Below are 26,185 nucleotides of genomic sequence, written 5' to 3' on the forward strand. Positions count from 1 at the left end.
AAATATACTTTAAATGACTTTATATTAACAGTAAAACTGGATCCGTCCGCGACCCAGGGGTGACCCAGTAACTTGACCTTCAAATAAACCCTACATATATGTTGTGAGAGTGGATGATCTTCTGTTTTCGATACGAGGAATTCACTTTTCCCCCCCTGAGACTCGGCCCCCTAGCGATGCCTCGAGGGGCCGAGCCTGTGTCAGATTGTGGGGAGACATCCTCCGATGATGCTGTGGGAGACAGAAGGGTTGGAGGGAAAACGGCAGGAGGTGGATCTGGCGTCCTGCTCGGGACCGCTTCATCACCCTGAAACACAAACTGTGCTGTTGAACAATTAGTCCGGAAGCATTGTTCCCGCTTACGGAAAATTCAGCAAGATTGATCCTGAATCTTATCTTACACGTAACGATTATGATGCTTTTTAGTTTCAAGGTGCAAATTTCCCTTCAGGATCCTTTTTGTTCGGAGTCAGATCAGTGAATTCAGTAGAGATTAAGAGCCTCAGACGCTGTTGTTGATCAATATTGATATTGATCAAGAGAATCTTATCATATCCATCACATCAGACATGCTTGACCACAAACTGAATGTTAATGAAAATGTAATTGATTAAATTGATGCAGTAAATTGACTGAATCAGCAGCTGCCACGCCGCATAATATCCCTCATATAACACAAGTATCAGCGGCTGTGCTGCAGCAGATAATCCGGCTATCTGCGATTTGGAAGAAAGTCTCTCTTATTATTTTGAATTACTTCCTTGTCGGAGAAATTGGGGTGTGTGGGAGCAGATGTGCCTCTGACTTAGAGCCACACAGGCCCAACCCTGATTGGCGGGATGTCACAGTGATGAGGAAAGGTCGTGGCTCTATTCCCAACGCACACAACCGACATGATGAGCTGCTCGCCTTTTCTTTTTTCATGCCCTGGCCGCATGAGCTGCCATCTTGGTGTGTGTCGAGTCATTATTGATGGGCCTCCACGCTGATGAGCAGACAGGACACTGGAGAGCGGGAGCGCTGTCCTGTCTGTTCGGCTGTCGGCTGCATCTTTCTCGGCGTATCAGAAAAGTTTCCGTGTAAGCGCTCGCTGCACGGTGCGATTACGGTCGCTTTACTTCTCTGGTTTCTGCTGGAGAGAGAAACAAAATCCCGCGCGCCTTGTTCCGCTTCTGCTCCCAACCCTGCGCTCTTCCATCACGGCTCTGTGGTCGCAGTCGAGACGTAGCGGAGGGTAAAATTATCCAAACTCAATTACCCGAACCTTTAGAGGCCCACATAAATCTTTATGAAATCAAACTCGCAGGATATCTTACTGCACCGAGGATCAAAAACATGAAGATGGGGGTCTTTTAACCTTCGACTCCACCGTGCCTTTGGCAAGTCAGAAGTTTAATATTTCATCAAATATACTGTATATGTAATGTTGTCTAAGAGTGTGGGAAAATGTTTTATTTAACTTTGAAGCTACTCTTTGAAGCTCAGGGGAAAAGCTAAGAGGAACACTGGGAACACTCGGCGGCGTCGATTAAAGGGGGATAAAAGCATGAATTACATATTTCTCCGTCATTACGTTTAAAGGAGAAGCTTTGAATGTTTCAGCTCATCTTCTAGAAATCTTTCATGCTTTAAAATCCCTTTTCTGCACAGCCTTTTTACTGCGATTTCCCATCATGCCTCAGAGGTCCTCAGACTTTCCCTCCTTTTTCCCAGTCACCTTTTCCACATATGCCGGACTGTGTCCTGCGTTTCACTGCCAGTTTGTTTCTTGGGGTGATTTCTGTGTCTGTATTCTGCTCTGATATACTCTCATCATCTCGTAGACAGGACGTCAAGGCGACACTAACATAAATCGACCACCACGTAATAACTGATAAGAACGTCCCCAGCTGCCATGAACGTCGTCCATCAAATCACTTCTTTCTTATTTGGTCTTCCTGCATGTATTTGTTTGTCCCATGTAAGAACGTTGAGCCTCCTGAATTTGCTCCCAAAATACTGCCGAAACCTTCACTTATAAATGAGCAGCCTTCATAAGTCTTGACCAGAAAACCGGCAGAAAAATTGTACAGTGAAAAAAAAAAAAAAGGATTCACAGAGTAATAATATCGTCATGTGACCTTTGTGTTTGGCGAGATTCTGGGTTTCATTCGTTCTTCTCAAATTCAATTGAGAATCCAAAATTGGATTTTTTTTTTTTTTTTTTCCGTTTTTTTAATCTGATACCAAAGAGTAACATATTTCATATTTTCTATTTTATGCTCAGATCAAAATATTTTATATATTTTAATATTAATTTATCCTATTCATGTGACCTGGAGGTTCACTTAGCCGATGTTAATTTGTTTTTGTGTATCAGATTATTAAACTAAATAACGAATCGTTTTTTAATTTTCAGATTTTGGATTCTCAGTTGGATATTCAATGCACGAATGATACACAGATGGGCGAGATGTGGTTGGTAATTTGCAGTTTTAACTTTATAAATCACACAAATGGCAGATCCCCCCCTGCTCCCCAGGAGATACGAGTTCAGAGGGAACAGGCTCTAGTTGCCTTGTGGCTTTATTCCTGTTATGCCTGTTTCCTGTACCTACCAGTTGTGTAGTGATCCTGCTGTATGTGCTCTACATCGGGGTCCTTCCCCGTTAATTCTAATCTGTGGCAAAAACAGAAAGTTGGTTTTTCATTTCTGTTTGGAAAAAAAGAATGATGGTCCCCTCAACAAAGTACACTTTTGTTTTTACCTTAACCATGATCTTTCCCTTAACCTAACCAAGTTGCCTAACCAAAGTTTTAGCGTGACATCATAAAAAAGAAATATGGTTTAACAGTGATTTGTAACCATTTTAGAAACACACAAATGACTTTGACCTGCCAGTTTGGGCGTCACATCAGAGAACAGTTGTGTTGTTAAGGAGGAATGAAAAAGCAATGAATAGCTTCTCCTGAGTTTTTTAAAATATTTTTTTAACGATGACACACTTGGGCCTCCGTAGAATTTTTCATTGTTCATTGATGTTTTCTGGTTGTCTGATGTCTCCAGTTTTACATTGAACTCATATAAACAATCAATTATTTTGGCCGTACCATTTGGATATAAGAAAAAGCGTATTTGTAGTGTATTTTCTTTATTAATTTTGAGGACTTGTTTCTTAGCTTTTTAAGACCTTTTTAAAGAGCAGAAACTTGCAAACACACTGGTTTAAATTTAATATAAAAACTATAAAATTGCCAGAATGTCGGCTCATGCTTTATTCGCCATTAAATCACCACTTATCATCCCTCAGGAAACACGTCCCTGACCTTTGCGCAGGTGATTTGTGGCGTCACACCGGACAAATTAAAGTGCATCTCCTTCACTGTAAATCACAGAATCGTCAGCGTCATGGGGCCTCGTGCTTTTTAGGAGTGTTGATGTCATTCGCACTCATGTTTGGTTTGTATAGGAGCGTGTATAGGGTGCTAATGAGGGAGGAGGAGGAATTGGTGGGATACAGCTGGACAGAGTGGGAGACTGTGGTGAATAGGTAACCATGGTAACTCTGTTGGCCAAGATTTGAATGCAGAGGGAGAGAGAGAGAGAGAAAAGGGGGGAAAGGAAGCTGCAGTGTGTTTGTGTGCTTGGTGCTAAGAGAAATACGGGGGGTTAAGGGTTAAAACGCATCATTGTAGCAGGTTAATCTTTCATCAAACTGCGAGGTCAATACAGCGTTTACCCCCTGACACTGGACGCTACACCGGGGTGTGGTGGTGGTGGAGGTCCAGGAAATACAAGAGGGGAAGGAGGTGTAAGGCAGCTGGTAGAGGAGGAGGAGGAGGAGATGGGGGGAGGAGAGTTTTTGCAGAGAGGAAGAGAGTGTTCCGACTTTGATAGAAGGAGATGGGAGGAGGAAAGAGGGAGATATCAGGGGAGATGGAGAGGAGGGTAAGTCGGGAGAGTTACAGGTAGAGACGATTGTAACATGTGGAGAGTGACAGCAGTGCGGCAGAATACAATCAACCCGCCTCTAACCAGCTGTCAGCTCCGACTAGCCTCAGCCTCCTCCATGGACTCCCGCTCACCACCTCCTCTTCCTCCTCCTGCAAAAACATCTAAGCTAGCATCTTAACCCTCACTTCCACCAACTCGCTCTCTCTCTTTCTTTTTATTTTTTCTTTGCACCTTTTCCGACTCTACCTGAAATAGCTCTGGCACTTAGTTCTCGCTGACAAGGAAGGAAACAGAAAGTGGCTGGAAATTATAATTCATAAACAGGTGAGAGTCAATCCAAAAATAACACTTGAGTGGCTCCTTCATCCGCTGCAGGATTCACATGAAGAGCGGTTGCATTTTTGCTTTTTGCCAGGGGCGTGTCCAGACTTTTCTGACTGGGGTGGCCCAACTGGGGCACCGACTTACGCAGGGATGGGCAAGAAGAATATAAAGATGGGCGATGCGTCTTCTCCACGTCCTCTCTTTGTACAAATATGAAGCCAAAAAATACCCCCTGAAGCAGCTGGTGGAGTCGCTGCTTTGACCCGCCCCTGCCGCTAAACAAAATACACATTTACAAACAATCTCTCACATTGGCGCGTTTAACCACAGGGCAGCTTCTTGTGTTGTCTGAAGCAGATATAAACCGTTACAGAAAGTTCAATGGCTGTAGTTATTGTTTTAATTGTGTCTCCTCTCACCGTTCTCGCTCTACTCTGTTACTCGGCAGCAGATCAGCTGCAGAGCCGTCAATCATCATGTCACGCCCCATTTATATCGCATCAAATAACTAAACTAAACTTGTCGGAAAAATGAACACTTGGAAGAAGAAGTAACTATAATGACAGGAACCATGTTTGAGAAAAATGTATTTGCCGTGTATTTTGATTTTATAGTTTGACTCATGTCCCATCTGTTAACATGGAGGAGGCAGGCTTTATGACCAATACTGCAGCCAGCCAGCAGGAGGCGCTCAACATGTTTTGGCTTCACTTTTAGGGAGCTGTCATCTTGTCCAACTTTTTATACAGTCTATGGGACACACACACATTTGTTCGAATAGCATTTATTCTTCTGTCACCACTTATATCTACTTTAAATAGTTATATTAAGGTATCATGAAGATTGCACCCACAACCTCAATTTCAGAGCACTTCTCACCAAGTTTTCTTGTGGCACTTCCGCTTCCCTAGGTCTTTTTAAATTGCTCTGTATGCTTCATTTTTTATTTTTTTATTCAACAAAATTTTACAAAGAAATGTAAAAACTTAAAAATGCATCTGAATATATATATATATATATATATATATATATATCTGAAAATGTATATGAATCGTGTCCTGGCGTTAGCAGCAGCTCTAGACCTGGAAATTGTACCTTCGGAAAAACAAAAGGATTAGCTTCTCCTCTGCCATTGTTGTTGAAAAGGTTGATATCAGAAGTCCTGTCCCTTCTTGATTTTGATTGGTTGGTGAGGGAGAAGTGACATTGATGAGTGCGACGGGGTTTTCAACTGAGAGCGCAGCGACAACAAACAGCTGACGCAGAGGGTTATTGTGCTGAGCGCTGAAATGCTTTGATTATGTTTGAAAAATAGTCGTCACCAGCACAAAAAACGCAGTTAGTGGACATAGGCCCTTATTCTTTGAGGACTCAAAAAGAAGATGTATTGGGTACTAAAAAAAGAAAAGCTACCTGCAGCCCAAAAAGTTAATCTAAACAAAAGTCCCACCTCTAACAGGGCAAATAGCTGATAATAGTTTTGGATTTGGGGTGGCCAATCAGATTTCAGGGCCCAGGCCACCCCTCGGATACGCCCATGCTCCGCGCTGCAGTTGTTGCCTGTAGTGTCCTGTTGTGTCTGACCAGAGATGCTGCCTCCGATATGATTTATCATCGTGTCCTTGTGTGTGTTTTAATGTCATTGAACCTCTGCGTAGGCATTATTGATCAATCTCGCCCCCACCTCTCCTCCCCCTACATCTCCACCTGTTTCATATTCATCCCTCTGTATTGTCTCCTGCCTCCGTCTCCCCGCTGCTCTCTGTTTTATATGCGTCTCCGTGTTGTCATTCCCCTCCCTCCATCTCTGTCTGTTTTATATTCATCTCTCTATTGAGCCCTCCTCCCTCCTCCCATCTTTCTCCCTCTCTCTCACTGAGCGAGAGATTATTAATATCAATGTGTCTCTTCTTCTTCTTCCCTATTTTCCCCCTTCCTCTTTTTTTCCCTCTTTCTTTTACTACTGATCTCTTTTTTCCTCACTATTTATACCTCTCTCCGGGTCTTTACCCCTCATCATCCCTTTCACTCAACCTTCCCTCCATCTGTCTCCATCTCCATCTCTTTCTTTCTCTTTCTCCGGCCGGCTTCTCTGCAGCTGTTCAGTATTCATCTATTACTGTAGTGTTGATAATTCCCTTCTCTGCCTGCAGCCATACAGTCATCTATCAGATTAATAATCCTCCTCTCCTTCTCATTCTCTCCCCCCTCCTTGTCTCCTGTCTTACTGTGCCAAGTGAGGATGCTCAGCGTGTCAAATGAGTTTGCGTGTCAGAGTCCCATCATTACAACTATCATCATTAATAACCACATCTAGATTGCTTGATGCCCTTATTAAGGCTGCTCAGGTCTAAATAACCTGCAGAGGGAACAGAGCTGCTGGAGCCTGACTTTAGCCGGCCATCTATTAGTGTTAATGCAGACTGCACCATTCGCTTCCATTCTGCAGCCCCCAGAGCACAACGCTGCGCCCGTGCAGGAACGGAATTAACATTTCAGTCCCACCGCTGTGTTTATGCTGCTGCAAAGAGTGGGAACGCTTCCTGGATTCAGTCTGTGTTACTGTTCTCAGGGTTTGAGACTTTGAGTAATTATGAGTTTACTTCCTAATCCCGCTGATCTGGGTACTTGCAGACCTGAGAGGTAGACTTCTTGTTTTATCTCACAGGTGCTTTATTTTAGTGTTCCGATTTTTCATTACTTTGTCAATTAACTTGTTCTTAAATCAAATCACTTTTTTCTGTAGAGGTGGTATCCAATACTGGATATACCGATACAGATACAGATACTGGTATCGGCAGTGAATACCATCACTGGATATTGGATACCAATACTGGATACTGGATACGGATACAGATAATGGTATCAGTATTGGATGCTGGTGCTGGATATTAAATATTGGTACAGATACTGGTATCTGTATACAGACAATGGATATTGGATACCGATATGGATACTGGTATCATATTTGATACCAACACTGGATATTGGATACCGATATGGATACTGGTATCGGTGTTGGATACTGACAATGGATATTGGATACAGATAAAGATACTGGTGTCCATACTGGATATTGATTCTGGATATTGGATACATATACAGATACTGATCTCGGTATTGGATATCAATACTGGATATTAGATAACGATACTGGTGTCCGTATTGGATATTGGATATTGAATACCGATACGGATACTAGTATCGGTATTGGATACCGATACTGGATATTAGATACAGACTAAAACCACTTAGTAACAAAAAATCAGCTGAATTAATCAGGTAAATTATCCTGTGGCAATAACAACAACAGTGTCGTGTTAGAAAAGAGTGTCATGTAAGTCAAAGCGGGCAAAATGTCATCGATCAGTGATGCTCCATCAATATTCTGAATATTTTTTTTAAATCAAACTTGCATTGTAGGGATACTTATCGGTCGATACCATTACTCATCGGCCATTATTCACTTATCTGTTTTGGGAAGGAAGAATATCAGAACATCTCTAGTTTTCTGATTATGCTTTGATAATTGATTTTGTATTGGTTTCCCGGGGGAGCAGAGGCACTTCTGCCTGTGTAGTTTTAATAGACAGAACTATTTATTGTTTCATGTTTGTCATTAGTCTTTATTTGAAGTATTAACCACTAAAGAATCACAGTAATTTAAAGTAAAAATATATTTGTCTTTCACAATTTCGTTGAACTCAATATGCAGAGTTACTAAAATTCCTAAAAACTGAATAGTTTTGATAATTATCTAAATAATAATCTTTTTAGAGGAAATAAGTCACATTTTGTTATGATGGTTGTTTCTTCTTGAAGTTTTGATGTGTTGATGAATATGTTGGTAAGATAAAGGTTCAAGGTGCTGAGGACAGCATGCTCAAACACTTATATATCATCATCTTATTAATGGTTATAACTTGGTGTAATTAGTGTTAACTAATGAGAGCCTTGCTGATCTGACTGTTAGCCTCTCTCTCACACCAGTGCTGTTATTAATGGTCCTCAAACTGAACACCACCTGTCCCACAGACCCTGTTGCTTCCAATCACAGCGATGATTCTTCTTTAAGAGGATGTTTTTCCTTTCAGTCCTCAAAGCTTCTACCGATGCAAGAAACCTGCTTAATTTACAGTTTAAAAATAGGGAGTCACAGTTGGTAGGTTTAAAACCCAAAAGTTATTTTACTGTACAGTGGTTTATATTGGCGTAATAAAATAAATACTACCTTATTAAAGGTAGATGAATGTTCATTGTGAGACAGTAACAGTAAGAGAGATGCTGTACAATATATCACCATTACAGCTTCCTATACTCCGCTCAGTGATAAAAACATACTTTCCCAAACAAAAAGCTGCAGGCCCACGTTTGATACTTGAAATGTTATTTTTGTTCACATCATTGTTCATCAGTGTTCACTTCATTTTCTGCTTCTATTACAGGCGCGTGTGTTTGGTTTCTAGCGGCGCATTTTATCCTTTCCATAGTGTTGATCAGAGCAGGTGTGTGGCTTTTATGTTTGACACTGTTAGCGTGTGATTTCTTTCGGTGCAGCGGTACTAAAGATCCACGCAGACAAATACACCTTTTTTGTTCTTCTATTATCTGTGCAGAACTTTCATTTTTGCACATAAAGGTTGTTTATCTTAATAATATGGGGGAGTCTTTAATAATTCACTTTTGTAAAGGTATGTTTTTTTTAATTTGGAAACCTTTTTGCAGTGTATTGTAAATGGTTAACAGACTGTACTTATATAGCGCTTTTTTAGTCTTCCAACCACTTAAAGCTGCTTTTACCCTACATGTTACATTCACCCATTCACACACACATTCGCAGACTGATGGTAAAGGTCTAAGTGCCAATCTCCAGTCAGTATCTATGCCCATTCACACCTGATACCCGGGAGCAATTTGTGGTTTAGGCCCAAGGACACTTCGACATGTGACTGTAGCAGTCAGGGATTGAACCAATTGAAAGACGAAGCCCCAGGCGGTTCCAGAAAGAAAGCACTTGACACCCTATGGAGATAACTTTCAGTATCATCTGAACTCCATTATGTTTTTCTTCCCAACATGATTTTAAAAACTCGACATTGTAGTCCATGAAAACATCCTCACATACGCTAACAAATTTGAGAACTTTTTTTATCTCATCACATACATTAACTTTATAAATAATATAAGCTAAAGTTCTGCAGGTAACACTTACATTAAATTAATTGAATATCTATATTAAATGATCACTTAAAGAGGGGGTACTATGCTGTTTCACATTTTAAGACGTGTATATAATGTTACAATGTTGGATGTCTGGACTAAATGTGAAGTTTCAAATCTGTAGGTAAAAGTATATTGGAGTAATCCCCAGGCTTCTCTGCTCGGTCTGCAGGCTGCTGTGAACGCCAGGTTTCACATAGTTTTTTCTGTGCAGCCTCAGTAGGCTTCGGAGAGCTGGCCAATCAGAAGAATGCAGGCTTGTAGGGGCGGGGTTTCGTAAAGGGACAGACCTGACGGAGTCGTTTCAGGTGGAGGCTGTATGAGGGCCTGCACAGAGCACCAGTGTAAGAAAAATGAGGATTTTAAACTGTGAATTATGCTAAGCTATTCCACAGGTATCACAGAGTGAAATATGAAGCTTGAAATTAGCATAATACCCCCCCTTTAAAAAGCTTTATGATAATAAATAAAATTACTACACAGTCCGCTCTAAAATCCAGTGCAATTTGTCGTCTAAAAATGTGATTTCTGACATGGAATGGGACCTCAATGCTAAGTGTGTCTGACTGTTTCTTCTGTCATTCCATACGTCTTCACAATTCGTATCTTTAAAGGCACAAATCTTTTCCCACTTTTGATCGTGACTTTCTATATTTCCGCATCACCTCTCTGAGCTGTTAATTACACAAATCTTCTTCCACCTGAACCTGTGTCAGGATTTGATTTGTGACAGAATGTCTGCTGCGGGATTATGTGGGATTGGATACGAGCAGTGACACAGAATATTTTTTGACAATCCCGGCCGTGATAAGCTATACAGTAGATGTCTCCCCATTATTTGTTCTGTTCATTCTCTGCTGGTGCAAACACGGATGCCAGCCTGTGTTGTGTCTTTAATCTCTCTCTCTCTCTTGTTCTCCCACAGTCACTCCTGGGCTCCTTTCACTTCAAAAAAAGCATCGCTCAAATCCCCAGACGGCTGGAGAAAAAACGGGAATAACATCTGTTTATCTGCATATTTCTATGTTCAAAACACAAGAGGAGAAAACACAGAGATCGACAGAGGACACGAAACATCTCGGAGGATGCAGAATTAGACGGAACAAATTGTCGCAGGAGGACCGACGAAGGGAGAGTGAACCTTTTCTCGCACGTCCACCAGAGTGGAGTCAGCTCACCTGCACCTCCGGATTAAAGAGCAGGGTCATGTCCCAGTTGCCATGCGCATCGCCACGCTGACCTGCCTGCCCGGCCCCTCCCCCTTCCTCTTTCTATTGGCCCAGCTGCTACTGCGGCTCCTCCTCCCTGGGCCGGAGCTGGTGGGAGCCGCCTCCTCCTGCCCCTCCCTCTGCACCTGCTCCAACCAGGCCAGCCGCGTCATCTGCACCCGGCAGAACCTGGAGGAGGTGCCCGAGAGCATCTCAGTGAACACGCGATACCTCAACCTGCAGGAGAACTCCATACAGGTAGAGACCAAATAATTTCATGTCTTTTTAAAATTAAGTCAGTCAACATGATCCTGCAGTGCCCCATCCTCACAGCCCCTTACATACAAGTACTGTATATTCCCTCCACACCACTACAGAGCTGAGTGTACCAGTGTGTACTCACTCGCTCTTGTCTGACTCCCTGGTGATCACAATATATACTTAAGTAGAAACACATAAGAAGAGGGTTCTTGTCAAAGAAAAAGCTGAGCAAAAAGTCATCATAACTTTCTGGTTTCAGCTTGTAGTCCGAGTAATATTGACCAATCACGTACCAGGCTGCGCGATATGCAGGAAAAACAGTCCGTGTGGAGAGAGAAAGCAGGCGTCCCATCAGCGGTCATCTGACGACCATTTAGCATCTTATTGATCTCTATAAACAGACATCTGCAGCGAGTTCAGCAAACAATCTGTTCTAGATCAAAAATTCAACTTGAGATTTCCCCGACTTCCTCGAATGCATCACAAATGATCGATCCGACCTCCGTTCAACAAACGAGGGATTTAATGAACCAAGAAATTTATTTTGCAGACACATCTAGAGGGGCGAAATTTACGTCTCTTTAGATCGGAACACACGGTCGCTTCTCAAGTTGCTAACTGGACTGTAAACAATGCAGTGCATGGAAAAGTAAGTCCTGGCCTGGGAGTCGTTTATCGCTAAACGCTGGCTAAACCAGAATGCCCTACGCGTTGCTCAGGCGGCATCATCATCATAAGACTAAGATAAGATTGCCGATGGGTTATTAAATTGATGGAGCTGAAATATTAATCCAAAAGCATCAGATACAGTTGTGAAAAACTGACATGGAAGAAAGTACATCCTTCTGATTGAGTAAGGATGTGAATGCAGGACTTTTACTTGCAGTGGAGTCTTTTGACAGTGTAGAATTTTTACTTAAAGGGGGGGTATTGTGCTAATTTCAAACTTCATATTTCACTCTGTGATACCTGTGGAGTAGCTTAGCATCATTTGCAGTTAATAAAACACATTTTTCTCACACTGGTGCTCTGTGCAGGCCCTCATACAGCCTCCGCCTGAAACGACTCACTCAGCTCTGTCCCTTTGAGAAACCCTACAAGCCTGCTTTCTTCTGATTGGCCAGCTCTCTGAAGCCTGCTGAGGCTACACTTTGTGACGTCACAAAGTGCAGCGTTTAGAAAAAACTGTGTGAAACCTGACGTTCACAGCAGACTGAGCTGAGAAGCCTTGGGATCACTCCAACATACTTTTACCTACAGATTTGAAACTTCACCCACGTTCAGTCTGGATATCCAACATTGTAACATTATATATATGTCTTAAAATGTGAAACAGCATAATACCCCCTCTTTAAGTGAAGGATTTGAGTACTTCTCCCATCAAAGACAAAGGTCTACATTTTAGCAAAGATAACTACAGTTGTTACCTCCTATCTTTTTCATACATCGTTATAAAGTTAACTCACAGCTTAATAATTTAACTTTTATTATCATACAATATAGACCTGGTTTATTCGTTAGCTCATTAACCCTTAATGGCTTCAGCTTCACCGTCCTCCTGCTCTCTCTGCCCTTCAGCATCTCTGACACACACCTGCTCCTCTTGCTCCTCTGCTGGCAGCAACACACACACACACACCTCTCCTCCCTCCACCTGTTGCTGCATGATAGTTTGCACTGTTGTAAAAAGCATATCGATGAAACATTAGTCCCTGCAGCAAACATATCAGTAATCTAAGAACATTTTGCAGCATCCGCATGTAATCGCTTGATATTGACACACATCATCGATATTGAAAATAGGCCCAAAGATGCGTCGGCCCACTGGGGAAATGCCCAGATTAAAAGTCCAGCCCTGATCCGCCTATGACAAAACTATCCCAATTCTTTGTATAACCTTAATATAATTACCTAGCACTATTGCTTTTGTAGCCAGCTGTGAATATCAGGATTAACTTGTTGATGCCGGCTTACAAACTTTAGTTGCGATGAACGACAGTAACGTAAGCAGCAATAATGGTGGAAAAAGGCACTTAAGCCTCTCCTGCGCTGAGGGAATATTTTATGAATTGAAAGCAAGGCATATTTCCATGACACCATGCTGCCTTTTGTATGCATTACCAATTTATCTAGAGTCCCCAGACAGCGTTTTGTGGCTTTACAGCTGCACGGGAAGATCATTTAACCACAGACCATCGATACAAAGCACACGGATCTCCACATTTATAAACAGAGTGGGCTGATTTTACTCTTTGCAGCAGCATTTGAGGTAATTGGATCCTTCCTCGTGTTGCTGACAGAGCTTTGTTCTTTTGTGATTTTAAATTCATTTCCACTACATCTTATCTCCTCTAATGAAAAACAACAAACATCCTAAACATCGTTAAAATAGTCCAGAGCATCTGAACTCCTCTGACTGTCCTCCATTCCTCGGAGAAAACATCTTATTAAACATTATGTGACGTTAATGTAGCATAAATGGGACATCATGCCACATGATTAGGTTTGGAGGGGGGGGGGGGGGGGGGGGTTTAAAGAGATGCAGTTCACATAAAATAACACTTAAAGAAATATTAATAAGAAGATTCTTCCAGTTTCGTTTTTAGCCTACAAATTCCGATTCGGTTTGTTGTATCCTGCAGCCCCACTTGAAATGATTAAAAATCTAAAAATGTTTTAACACCTGAAGGCATCCTAGATTCTGTGGCTTATTTTTTCCTTCACTGAGTACCCTGAGAGTAAAGCCTTGACAGCTCCCACCCCCTCTTAACATGCCCCCCTCCCTCCTGCTCCTGCTCTACATACAGAAGAGGCGCTGGCCTGACTCAAGGAGTCTCTCCGTGTCTCGCAGAGGGGCTTTGGACGCACATACCTCAAACAATCACAGATTTAAGGGGCTTTTGGTTGCTTTGATCTCCAGTTGGACACTAGTGGGTGCTGTCCAGGGCCTGTGGCACCCATGTTTTCTTACCCATGTCTTTTGGCACAGTTTCAATTTTGGCAGCTATAGTCTTAAGCCGAAAATGCTCCTTAGTTTTAGTCTCATTTATGTCATGTTTACCCTTTACAGTTTTAATCTAGTTTTAGTCGATAAAATGTCATCACATTTTAGTCGAAAAGTTTTCCTTTTTTACACATATTCAATCAGCCTGATACAGGCTCAATCTGCTGTAAAGTCCTTACATTAATTGTTTCCTGATGATGTTCTGAACGGGCAATGTAGATCCTCAGCTGAAGTTTAAAGTCAAGGTGAAATGAAAAATGTCATGTTAATCCTTTTAGATCACATCCCCGGTAATATTGTGCATTTATTTGACAATATAGGCCAAAAAAAAATAATACAGAAAATCAATTTTTTTCATATTATTATATCAAAATCCGATCATTTTTTCTTCCTGTAAAACTAAATTTCACACGTGCTTACGTAAGTTAGTACCAAACAATTTCAACCAATCAATCTGCAAAATTCAGCCGCAGAGCAACAAGAACGCTCGGTCAGTTAGCTAGCTACTGCGCTGTGGAGAACGACTGTCTACACCCACTTCTCAACGATCAAATCAAATCCCTCTAATGATATGTCCCGCCTGCACGTCCTGTTTCACTCAGAAATACGTCACGATACGGAAGCTAGATACTCTCGAAATGCCGTTTCAGCTCGACTTTAATGAATATAGAAACTTCTGGAACGTAACGTTACGCATGTAAAGCCGCAGAACTAAGCCGTGCATGACAGTAGCACATAGTGCAGCATTCCTCTCTTGCCTTATTTGCCGCAGCAGTGTTGGTATTAACCGTTAAAACTTTTTATATATTCATCATCGCTTCTCATTTAAACATCCTGACTGAAGCAGACAGCCAGTGAAGTCTCCTTTTTGTGTGGAAGGAGCGTTAAATGACGAGTAAAACGCCCCTTTTTCTGTGAGCACATTTGAGTCCCGTCTCGTCTCGCTAATGAAAACAAAACTTTTGTGTTGTCAGAATTTTTATAATCATCAATCTATTTTTAGCTCGTCAACGTCTCGTCATCGTCACGGACAACAGGTCATTGACGAACATTTTTCATCATCATTTTCGTTAACGAAATTAACACGGCACTTAAAAACATTGTTCTTTTGTAAACGGACTTCAAAAAAGTGGCACCCAGAATATTTTCATAGTTTTAAGGATGTGTCATTTTAGTGCTGTGGATTTGTCTTCTGTTGTGATCTGTGGTGTGAACAGTCCAACGCTGATAATCAGTTTATTATCAAGGGACTAGAAAGTGTCAGAAGCAAGTCCCCCGAGTCTCGTTGAAACTGCAATGTAAAAACCCTTCAGTGTCTGGAGAATAGGCACTGAAATAAGGTCAGTGTTAGGAACAGCAGTAGCTTTACAATAGTGCTAAGATGTAACAAAAAGTACAGATTTTTAGACTACAGACTACAGATTTACTGTAATAATCTTTTTCCATTTTTCACCATCAGTACCCTCTAGTTTGTACCGGTACATGATCCATCCATCAATCAATCATGTAGCCTACCGTGTAACGTTACAAATGTTATACACTTGGAAGGATGGAGTTCTCAGAACTGGGTTTTGGTCACTGTCTATGTTTAAATCTTAATTTTCATGGTAAAACGAAATCATAGAAAAGGGATTCTTCCTGACAAGATAACTGTTCATTAACAGGTTAGGGTAAGGCATTAAAGTATTTGAGTTTTACCACACAAACACTATTTTGCGGCTGGCCAGATGGTTACCTGCCCAAATAATCAGATATTTATAGAGATTAATTAAAGCAAAATAATCATCATACAATATCCAATTGGTTCTGTTCATTTCATTAGGCCAATGAACTCCACCTTTTAGACTCTCCAGGCAAAAGGTTTTCCTGCATGAAACCCGGCTACAAACGGAAACCAGAACTAACCCAAAACCAACTATCTCTTTCTCACCTACAAACTCCACATTCATATGCAGATATCTGTTCCGAGAGATAGTGGAAGTAAAACTCTCAGTCCTCAATCACCAAAAAGTACCAACATGGAGGCCAGGCTGGCCTTTGGAGCCAGACAGAAGCTGGAAGTCACATGTTAACTGGCTTGTTCTCAGCAGTCAGTGGGAGTCGGTCTGAAAAGCCAACCTTCCCCTGCAGACAGCAGCACTAGTCAGTGGAGTGGAAGGGTCAGCTGTTTCCATTATTAACAGAGAAATGAATTATTTATGTTTGTGTGGTTTGTTCATTTAAATATGCGTTCAGCCATATCTGTGCCTTCCTTTGAATCATTCATTGAAAATGTTTGGGTTGTTTTTCTTCAAATGGTTGTGTAATGTTTTGCACATTCATACCATCTCTAAAACTAAAAAAATCAGCTAAAGTGCTTAATGTCTGTTATAAGGTTATATGCCATTAAGTCTTCTAATATGAGTCAAAATCAACACAGCAAATAAAACTTTAAGAAAGCTTTACTGCATGTTACGCTTGGTAGGTTAAAAACAAATGATAGATAAAGAATGTATGTAGCTGATTTGCCTTCTAAAACACACTTGATAGTCTACTCTATTACCATATCAAAACCATTGTCAAAAGTAACCATGCAAATCTTAGCGACAATCCTTTAAATGTCTATTTGGAATCATCATGGAAACATAGACTTTTTAAACATTGTACAATAACTATTTGTTCTTTGTCTCTCCAGGTAATCAAGTCAGACACTTTCAAGCACTTGAGGCACCTTGAGATCCTCCAGCTCTCCAAGAATCAGATCCGTCAGATTGAAGTTGGAGCATTCAATGGCCTCCCCAACCTCAACACACTGGAGCTTTTCGACAACCGCCTCACACTGGTGCCATCACATGCCTTCGAGTACCTCAGCAAGCTGCGGGAGCTGTGGCTGCGCAACAACCCCATTGAGACTCTGCCGGGCTATGCCTTCCACCGAGTGCCCTCGCTACGTCGCCTGGACCTGGGTGAGCTCAAAAAGTTGGATTTCATCTCTGATGCAGCCTTTGTTGGTCTCATCAATCTACGATACCTGAACTTGGGCATGTGTGGGCTGAAGGACATTCCCAAACTGACAGCCCTTGTGCGTTTGGAGGAACTGGAGTTGTCAGGCAACAGGCTAGAGATCATCCGACCGGGTTCCTTCCAGGGCCTGGTGTCTCTCCGCAAACTGTGGCTCATGCACTCACAGGTGTCAGTCATTGAGCGCAACGCCTTCGATGACCTGAAAAACCTAGAAGAGCTCAATCTGTCCCATAACTCTCTGCACTCCTTGCCCCATGACCTCTTCACCCCTCTTCACCAGCTGGAGAGGGTCCATCTTAACCACAACCCCTGGATCTGCAACTGTGATGTGCTTTGGCTTAGTTGGTGGTTGAAAGAAACGGTGCCCAGCAACACCACCTGCTGTGCCCGCTGCCATGCTCCACCATTCTTAAAAGGGAAATACATTGGAGAGCTGGACCAGAGCCACTTCACCTGTTATGCACCTGTCATTGTGGAGCCACCTACAGACCTCAATGTCACTGAGGGTATGGCCGCTGAGCTCAAGTGTCGCACAAGCACCTCCACGACATCTGTCAACTGGATCACCCCTAATGGAACTCTAATGACCCATGGGTCTTACCGGGTTCGGATATCTGTCTTGCATGATGGCACGCTTAACTTCACGAATGTCACCCTGCGTGACACGGGCCAATACACCTGCATGGTAACTAATGCTGCTGGCAATACCACAGCAACTGCTGTCCTCAATGTCACTGCAGCAGATGCCAGTGTTAACTACACCTACTTTACAACAGTCACCGTTGAAACTGTGGAGACCCCAGGAGATGAGGAATCGGCATTGGTAGCCATCAATGAGACCTTCATCCGTGTTCACCCTGGCCCAACTCCCTCGGGCCACTTGTGGCCAGAAGGTGTTTCTACCACAGCCTCATCTTTGTCAGCCGGCTGGTCCTCATCCTCTCCTCGGGCCACTAGACCAACCTTCACTGTGCCCATCACGGAACCAGGCTTCTCAGGCCTGGATGATGTGATGAAGACCACCAAGATCATCATCGGCTGCTTCGTAGCCATTACCTTCATGGCAGCGGTGATGCTGGTGGTGTTCTATAAGTTGAGGAAGCAGCACCAGCTACATAAGCACCACGGCCCTGCCCGTGCCATCGAGATCATCAATGTGGAGGACGAGCTGGGAGCCGGGGCCAGTGGTCGGGGCAGTGGTATCTCAGGAGGCTCCACCATGACCCAGAGTGGAAACAGTGGAATAGGAGGGGGGCAGAGCCTCAGACTGCACCATCCGGAGATAGTCAACTTGCCAAACCTGGCCCGATCGGAGCACCTCAACCACTACTACAAAACCCATCACTTCAACAACAACATGATGGGCCTGGGCTTGGGCACAGGTCCTGGTGTGGGCCTCAACAACAACAACAACCCCTCACCTTGCTCTCAGAACACGTCCATATCCTGTACCCAGATTCCAACTTCCACCAGTGGAGGAATGCCCACAGGTGGCACTCTGCCCTCCCCCGTGCCCCTGCCTCAGTTGGGTCTCCACAGTTCTCTCAAAGGCCTTATGGGGAAAAGCCAGAATGAGCCCCTGCTTTTTAAGAGCGGCTCCAAGGAAAATGTGCAAGAGACTCAAATTTGAGTAAAAGTGAGAGTGGATTTAAGAGGTATAGATGCTTGATAGGGACAGTGAGACGGAAAGAGCCTGTAAGACTGAGTAAATGAGACTGATTGTAGCCTTCTGTCCTCATGGACAGATTCCAGAAAAGATTATATTTTACATAGTCGCTGCTTTGCATTTTCAGTCTGTTGACAGAGAGAAGCAGATAGGAAGACAAAAGGAGACTGAGTACAATATCGTATCAGCACTTGTCCCAATGATAGCATTTGCACATGCTTTTAAACTCAATTAGAGACAAACATATATGATGTACAACACCACAAACATTAGAGTCATTCAGTTTCCTGTGGGACCTGAGATAGTCTTTGCCAAAGTCCAAAATGGAGCCAACTCTTTTTATTTGCGTCCACAATACCAGTGGAGAGCTATGAATAATACACGAGTAATGAGCCTGTCTAGGTTTTATACAGATTGCTTCATATATTTCCAGACACATTGAGTGTATATATTTGGAGGGAGACATAATGTTGGCCATTGAACATGTTGTCGTATTAGTGTTTGGCAGAGACACTGGATAACAAACAATGGTTTGGGTGAGCGGTAGGGTCCCAGGTTTCCAGGAAGCACTAACACAAAGCAGAGAAAGCGAAATTAGAGCAGTGCAACGATTCTGTCCGGGACACACGTATCAGACTAGCTCTTTGCAGGGAGACAGAAAACAACACAAAAATAGTTTTTTAGAGTGATTTCACTCTCAATTTCTCACTTTTTTCCCTTTTACACCTTACTGGCTACTGTCTTCTTTGAAGGAAGAGAGAAAAAAAAGTGGTTTATCCTGGGACACGGAAAATTCCCATGGCAAAAAGGACGATGAGAGATATAAAAAGGACTGAAAGTACATATTATATATACCGTAAATATATTTTCATTCAAAGAAATAAATTATAAAGAATCTTTATTAAGCGTCTGACTGAAAACTACAACGTCTGAAGAATAGTTTAACAAAAAAAAAAAGATATGCACAGCTGTTGTAGTGGCCCTCCCTTACGACTTTTCCGAACTTGGAACTAGATGGCCGCTCCGACTGTGCTGCATAAGGACACATGTGGGAGATTGGCATCCATTGAGAGGGAGCTAAAACAAAAACCTGGCAATGTGTTTGAGTGAATTTATTTTGGTCTTGACTTTTTTGTAGCCACACAAAAGTGTTTCCCTCTCCTGTCGCATTCACACAAACAGGGTCATTGCAGAAGGAGATCTTTACACTCTACTGCGAAAATAAGAAATACGACTACAGCTCTTCATCATTTGGTATACAGCGTAGCTACGGTATTAATAATAATGATTATAATGGTAATAATGATAACAGGCGTTAGCTTTAATTGTCATAATGGCCATTTAATGATAAAAAATATGTTACAATATTTTACTGTATTCTTACTGAAATGTTGCACATGCTAGCTTAGCATGCTATCTAGACACAAATTCTAGAGTCCGTTTCAACGTATACGATCCATCACAATGATGATATGACATATTATTGTTATTATGTTATCATTGTTATCATTGATAAGACATTATTATTACTACTTGTGCCTATAAATAGCTGAGGTTACATATTTTTTTCATTTGTATATGACACTGAAGTTGTTTTGATCCTGTTGGACTTCGGCTAATGAACGTCAGTGGGACGGACTCAGCGTGCCACAAAGTGAACTCCACATGCATCAGCAGGAAATAACCTGGCCCTCAAAATGGTTTCCTCAATGACTCGTCTGCTCTGATGTCTCAACAGGCCGGACCCCTCATGTTATCACACAGTAAAGACAGGACACGAACCTTTGATGAAGACTGCTCCTTTGCAGGGGATTATTTCACAACTGTATCTCAGTGTTATCGTGTATGAGTGGATTTCATGGCAGCAGGGAGCTTAATGGACGACAGGCATTGCCAAGCATTTTTAAAGGTAAGCGCAGCTCGTTCAGTGAAGCAGAAGGCAACATACAGTGGTGGGTGAATTTTTTCTAAAGAAAAAGGACAATTAAATGAAAAAAATATAGAAGCTTATAGATCTCTTTTAAAAAAAACAAAAATTATTATGATAAGTGTTTTTCATTTTGGGTTTTTATCAAGTTTGATTATTTTCTGTTTTTTTAAATCAAGTGTTATCTTTATTGTAATATTGTTATTGTTATTATAATTAGCTAATTACACTGGTTATAATTATGAGAGATGTTCTGTTAGCAGAGGTCACTTTGAAAATTAAAAAAACCTGGCACATAAAATGGCAGTTGAAGTCTGTGAAATTTGGTGGCTATTTTTTTCTTTCCTTTCTGTTCCGATCAGTTGTAGTCTCACTGTTTGTATCCCTTTGGCTCTGCTTGAGATGAGACATAGCGAATGTGAAATGGTCAGCACCGGGCCCTTTTGTTTCTGCACAGGGGGACAGGAAAGGCCCTGCTCTGGTTTACAAGCTCACTCACGCTCGCTCTGTGCTTTCCTGAATGTCATCGCCGTCAACATCAGCGACTCGTACCCTTTGCCACCTGTCAGTCACGTTCCTTTAAGGCGCTGTATCCCGACTAAGCCGGCCACTGTTCCTTTAATGGTAGCAAATCAACCTGAGCATTGTACCCGTGTCCTCGCATACAAGCCCCCTCCTCCTCCTCCTCCTCCTCGCCTCAGCCCTCAGCATCCTGCCATCAGGTTTCCCTGGCAACTGTTGCGACTGCGACAGGCCTTATCACAGCGTCTTGATTTGGATTTGGATGCTAAACAGACGGGAGCAGACAGTATAGAATCTCATGTGTGTTCATCCATTGTTGCCATTTTTTCCTCATTTCCTCGATAATGTGTCTGATTTGTTTACACCAGCAACTATATTTCTAACACCACCGGCTTCTTGTTGGTGAATCATGCTATTCACATGCTACTATCCCCTATGTGTTTCATTGGCATAGGCCCCACATCGTTGCTAAACGCCTTTATGCACCCTACACTTGTGATTAACACTCCTGCATCAGTCATTAACATATTCCTTCCGATGCACAAGGGATCCATATTCTCCTCACGAGTTATTTACATATTCATCTGCCTCTGTGTGCAAATAACAGAGAAATTATCATGCGGGCACGCTTGTGGGTACGAGTGAGTGTGTGTGTGTCAGTTTTGTGTACATCAGCGGCTTAAAGCGAGGACCGTTACAAAAGCTTTTACCCCGAATTCCTCAAAAACTGCACGTCCTGACGATCGCCCGTAGTAGCGCATCACTTTGGGGAAAGCTTTGTGTGTGTAGCCCCTATAGCCGGTGTGAAGTGGCACAAACCAGAGGCGGTGTTATTGAGGCTCGCTGTTAGAGAGCAGCGGTTGAGCCGGAGACACAAAGTCACAGTGCTGCAGTGTCTGAGTCACAGAGCGTCGAACACACTCCCAACACCCTAATGGAAATACTGTGTTTACTGTGCAGGAAGGGACCCGCTCGCTCACCCATTCAGGGAATAGGTGAAAAACACCAGAATGTGTGTGTGCGCGTTTGTGTGTGTGTGTGTGTGTGTGTGCAGCCCTGGATAATAAAACGCCTGTTGTACTGTTGTGTAAGCTAAAGAAATCAGGACATGTGAAGTGGTACGCTGTTTACGGCGAAAGATGTTACACCATTGTTGATGCAATGCTGCTCAGCGTGTGTGTGTGTGTGTGCGTGTGAGTGTGTGCATGTTCAGGTGGGCTCTCGCTCGCTAGGTTGTGTAAGGAGTGGGAGAGGGAGGAGGGGTGGTCAGACCTCCATTTTAAATCCCCCAGTTCAAACCGGATCTGTCTGTCTCTCTGTGCTTCAGGCTACTTTATGATCCTCTCTCTGACACTTGGAGTAAAAACAGATTTTTTTTTTAGCTTAAGCAGCTCCTCCCTCCCTCCCCTCCTCTCTCTCTGCCTCGCTCTTCTTATTGGGATGAATCCAACAGAACATCACCAGTCGCTTTTAGCTCTTTGCCAACAAGTTGAGGGTCAAGGGTCAAATACAGTTGCAGCTTACGTTTGACTCTTCTTTGTTTTAGGCAGCTGGAAAAGTTTAGCACTCATGGATTTTGCCAACTTGTTCTCATCCCAAACACCCACGGTTTGTCCCTGCATGTCATGCAGAAGCTCCAGGTAGATTTTTTTCTTCCTTTCTTAAGGTGTGTTCAGACAGAAAGCGAAACTTTTTAATGCAACGCCGTCTAACACAAAGCCAAAGCCTCGAATTTGGGTGGGTTAGATGAGAAACTCTTAAAACGAGAAAGTCCCATGACGCTGCGATGCAAAAGCCTGACAGTGTTTCGATTTTACTGACGTCCTAAGATTGCATCAGAATTGGTCTTTCAGATCTTTGCTTGTCCTCTTGTTGACAGACCCATCAAAGCACGACTTCTGACTTTTAAAAATCTGCATCATGATGAACTTATTTCACCATTTTTTGATTTATTTAAATTACCGTAAAATCCGGAATATAAGACGTAGTCTGTTCTTGGGGGGTATTCCAGCGGGGGAAAAAGGTTTTCTGCAGCTATTTATTAATAAAAACGTGTATACAATTTTTATTTTTATTTGAAACACATTAAAAACACGCAAAAATGATCGCCTACCATCTGTTTTTACCATTTCAAGTTTGTAATCCTGCTAGCTACCGGTGCGGTAGTTGAGCTCAGCCTACGGTAACTATTGTTGTGAGGCTGCACTGGCGATCATGATGGCGCCTGTCCGTGACGAAGCTTTAGATTATAGTGCCATCGTCTGGGTAAAATACCGTAACACAATAAGATACCTCTCTCTGCATTTTACTGGTTTATTGGTCGTATTGGTATATAGGACGCAGGCCACAAAAAAACTGTATGGTGAACCACAGAAAAATCCAATTATTTTTGATTCCTTTTCGTGCTAGACGCAGTGAAACTTCCACTCACCATAGACACTTAAAAGCTGGTTGTTAGTTTCCATCTGAGCAATCCCGGTTCTGACTCGAGCCGAGATGACGACCTGCCACTTGGTCATCAAACTTGTGAGGTTCAAGTAACTGGAAGTTGCGGTCAGTTAATCCCGACGATTCCTGGAGAGAGACAAATTAACGGAGCTGTGTGTGGGTCTGGATGATAATTTGATCGTAACATGATTTAGTTTTTTTGGTTTTACTCAAGTTACTTACTCAAGTTACTAAGTTTAGGAAAAACATCATGGTGTGGAATAATAGTTACGTTTTTCTGTCTTTGATCCATCTAACGCCACCGAACACAACCCAAAGCGAACTTCGCCAGACGTTGCAAAAAGTTCCCATGATCGACTGATGATGCCATTTGTTCGACCTTTTTTTCCCTGACTCGATAGGAGAGTAACACCTGTTGGTTCAAATTAAGCGACTTTAAATGTGCATTTTCAGCGTCTGTATTTAACGTTAAATGCCTTGACAGCGATGTGACTTTAAGTCGTAATTGTAACAATGACTTTGAAAGGATTCCTCTCTTACAGTGGGTGAGGTTTCACTGAGGTTTTTGTGGGCCTCATTGTGTCGTGCGGTGTGAGAATCCTTGACCAAACTTGTGCCCGTCCCTGAGGGCGGTGTTGCACGGGTGTTAACCTCTGCGCTACAAGCCAGGTGTTCGCTACACTGCTTAATTTCCTTTGCGCCCCCCCCCCCTTCTTTAAAAATAGCATCTACGCGACAGCCGAGCTCGATGCATTATTGATACACGTGGTGTCAATGATGCATGTGCTTAGACACCGGTACTAATTCTCCCCCTGTTGCAGCAGCCAGAAGCATCAAACCATTGTCATGTATTTGCAGCGTTATTGCCGATATTTCTCACACGGCCAGCGAGATGGTCGAGCCGAACGTCGCCGCTTGTCTTCTCACATCATGGCTGCTGTGATTGGGTTAAGTGTGGTGGTGTTTTGTGTGCCACTGTGTCACTGAGGACCCCCTCTAAACCCCCCCCCCAGCATTAGCAGCAGCAGCAGCCGCCCTGTCTGGCTCTGCTCCCCCCTCCCTCTGCTGTGTGATGTTTGGCAGGCAGGAGGCCGGATTCATCACCATCGGGCTGGTCCAAAGGCCGATCTGATGGCACCAGTTTTTTGTTCAGTCACGTCATTTTCTTTGTCACTGCGATGTTGCTTCTGCAGGAGTTTGAGATGTGATGTGTGCAGACATTTTTTTAATGTGTCATCGCTGTGAAAACCCTGCCCTGAAGCCTAATATCAAACTTTCACACACACACCCACATACACTCACACGCTGACTGATGAGTGATTTATTGATTGAGGAGAAGCTTTCTTTAACAATTTGAGTGCAGCGGAGCTTAACACAAACCTCTCCACCGCCGTTTGTTTTATATCCTGCGAAGGTGTCCTTAATTTGAGAACGGCCGCGACATTAAGCGTGTCAGCGGTCACAAGATGTCCGTTTAGCTTTTGGCCTTGTGCTCTACGAGCTGCGTGGAGTTGGAAGCCGGGCTTGTCAGCGCGTGTGGGCTGTGACGTGAGAGTGATGAGTGGTGTCTCATCCCAGATGACTATCTCGTGTGTGTCACTCAGCTGTGGGTCAGCGGGCCCGTGAGCTGCGACTGAGAAAAATCCACACAGTCAGTGAAATAGTAAAATGGGACACGCTCGCAGCCCGTGTAATTCTAAAGTAGCGATTAATGGGAATAGTAAAGCCGGAGCGCTGCTTAACGCCGAGCTTCTCATGAATGCTTTATAAAGGAGGATATCAGTGTCATGTGGAAACCTTGTAACTGCATTTGTGAGCGTCTGTGCACTGTGGAAACTCTCCGCCGCGCTGGTGAAACCCTCTCAGAGCTCCGTGGGGTGAAGTTCAAAGAGGGCTGTTTTTCTAAGATCCTAAAAAGCTTATATTGACACCATGCAGGCGACCATATTTGGGCTTTCAAAGACAGATTTTGGGAACAATCTGTGATGTTTCATCCCGTGTTGGGATTTGGAAACTCGCTTCTGGAGCGACTTCATGCCCCGGAGCGCTGTGGAAAACTCCCCCTCCAGTCCTGTGATGTGTGTGGACTCGGGGACTTGTACTGGAATGTCCTGAACCGTCCTGAACTATTAATGGAAGTGCTGAGCCAGCAGCTGTGCTCCTCTCACAGGGGACAGGCTCACTGTTAAGTTTCCAAACGCTGATTTACTGTTTATGGACACCTTGGCTCGGCATCATAATCACACTCTGCTGTGTGTGATGTTTGTTTGAAGCTGGGCGGGGGGCCACAGAGTACAGTTTGCTGCTTTGAAGTGTAAATTCAGGTCTGGTTGGAGCAGCGTATGAAGGGCAGTGAGGAGATAGCGGCAGCCATATGGATATAAGCTGTTAGTTTGATAATGGAGATGACTAGCCTGTATCTATCTGCTGACGTGGCAGACGTGAGGTTAAAAAGGTAGAGATGGCCAGTTTTTTTTACATGGAAAAATATTTAATATCAGTATATAATTGGATGATGCTTTCAGTTTGGGGAGTATCCTGATAATGACAGAAGCTTGAAGAAACGAAACGGTTCATTACTCAACAAGTTGTCAGTTACACATTTTTAAGACTGAATTATTTTTCTTGAAGGTAAAGACGATTAAAACCACTGAATTTGGGTTCAAAA

General features: G+C 42.9%; 1 protein-coding gene across 1 annotated transcript in view; it reads left to right on the forward strand.

Annotated features, from left to right (window-relative positions):
* The window catches only part of lrrc4ba (leucine rich repeat containing 4Ba), a 39,414-nt gene extending 18,566 nt beyond the window's left edge, over positions 1-20,848 (forward strand). Inside the window, exons 2-3 of the mRNA XM_069676395.1 lie at positions 10,404-10,944; positions 16,626-20,848. Of these exons, the coding sequence (XP_069532496.1) occupies positions 10,699-10,944; positions 16,626-18,584 (2,205 nt within the window). The 5' untranslated portion in view covers positions 10,404-10,698 and the 3' untranslated portion in view covers positions 18,585-20,848. The remainder of the gene's footprint in view (positions 1-10,403; positions 10,945-16,625) is intronic.
* The last annotated feature ends 5,337 nt before the right edge of the window (positions 20,849-26,185 follow it).

The sequence above is a fragment of the Semicossyphus pulcher genome, unplaced genomic scaffold, assembly GCF_022749685.1.
Source record: "Semicossyphus pulcher isolate SPU_LCO1_2020_fin unplaced genomic scaffold, fSemPul1.0.p SCAF_25, whole genome shotgun sequence".
Taxonomy (NCBI): domain Eukaryota; kingdom Metazoa; phylum Chordata; class Actinopteri; order Labriformes; family Labridae; genus Semicossyphus; species Semicossyphus pulcher.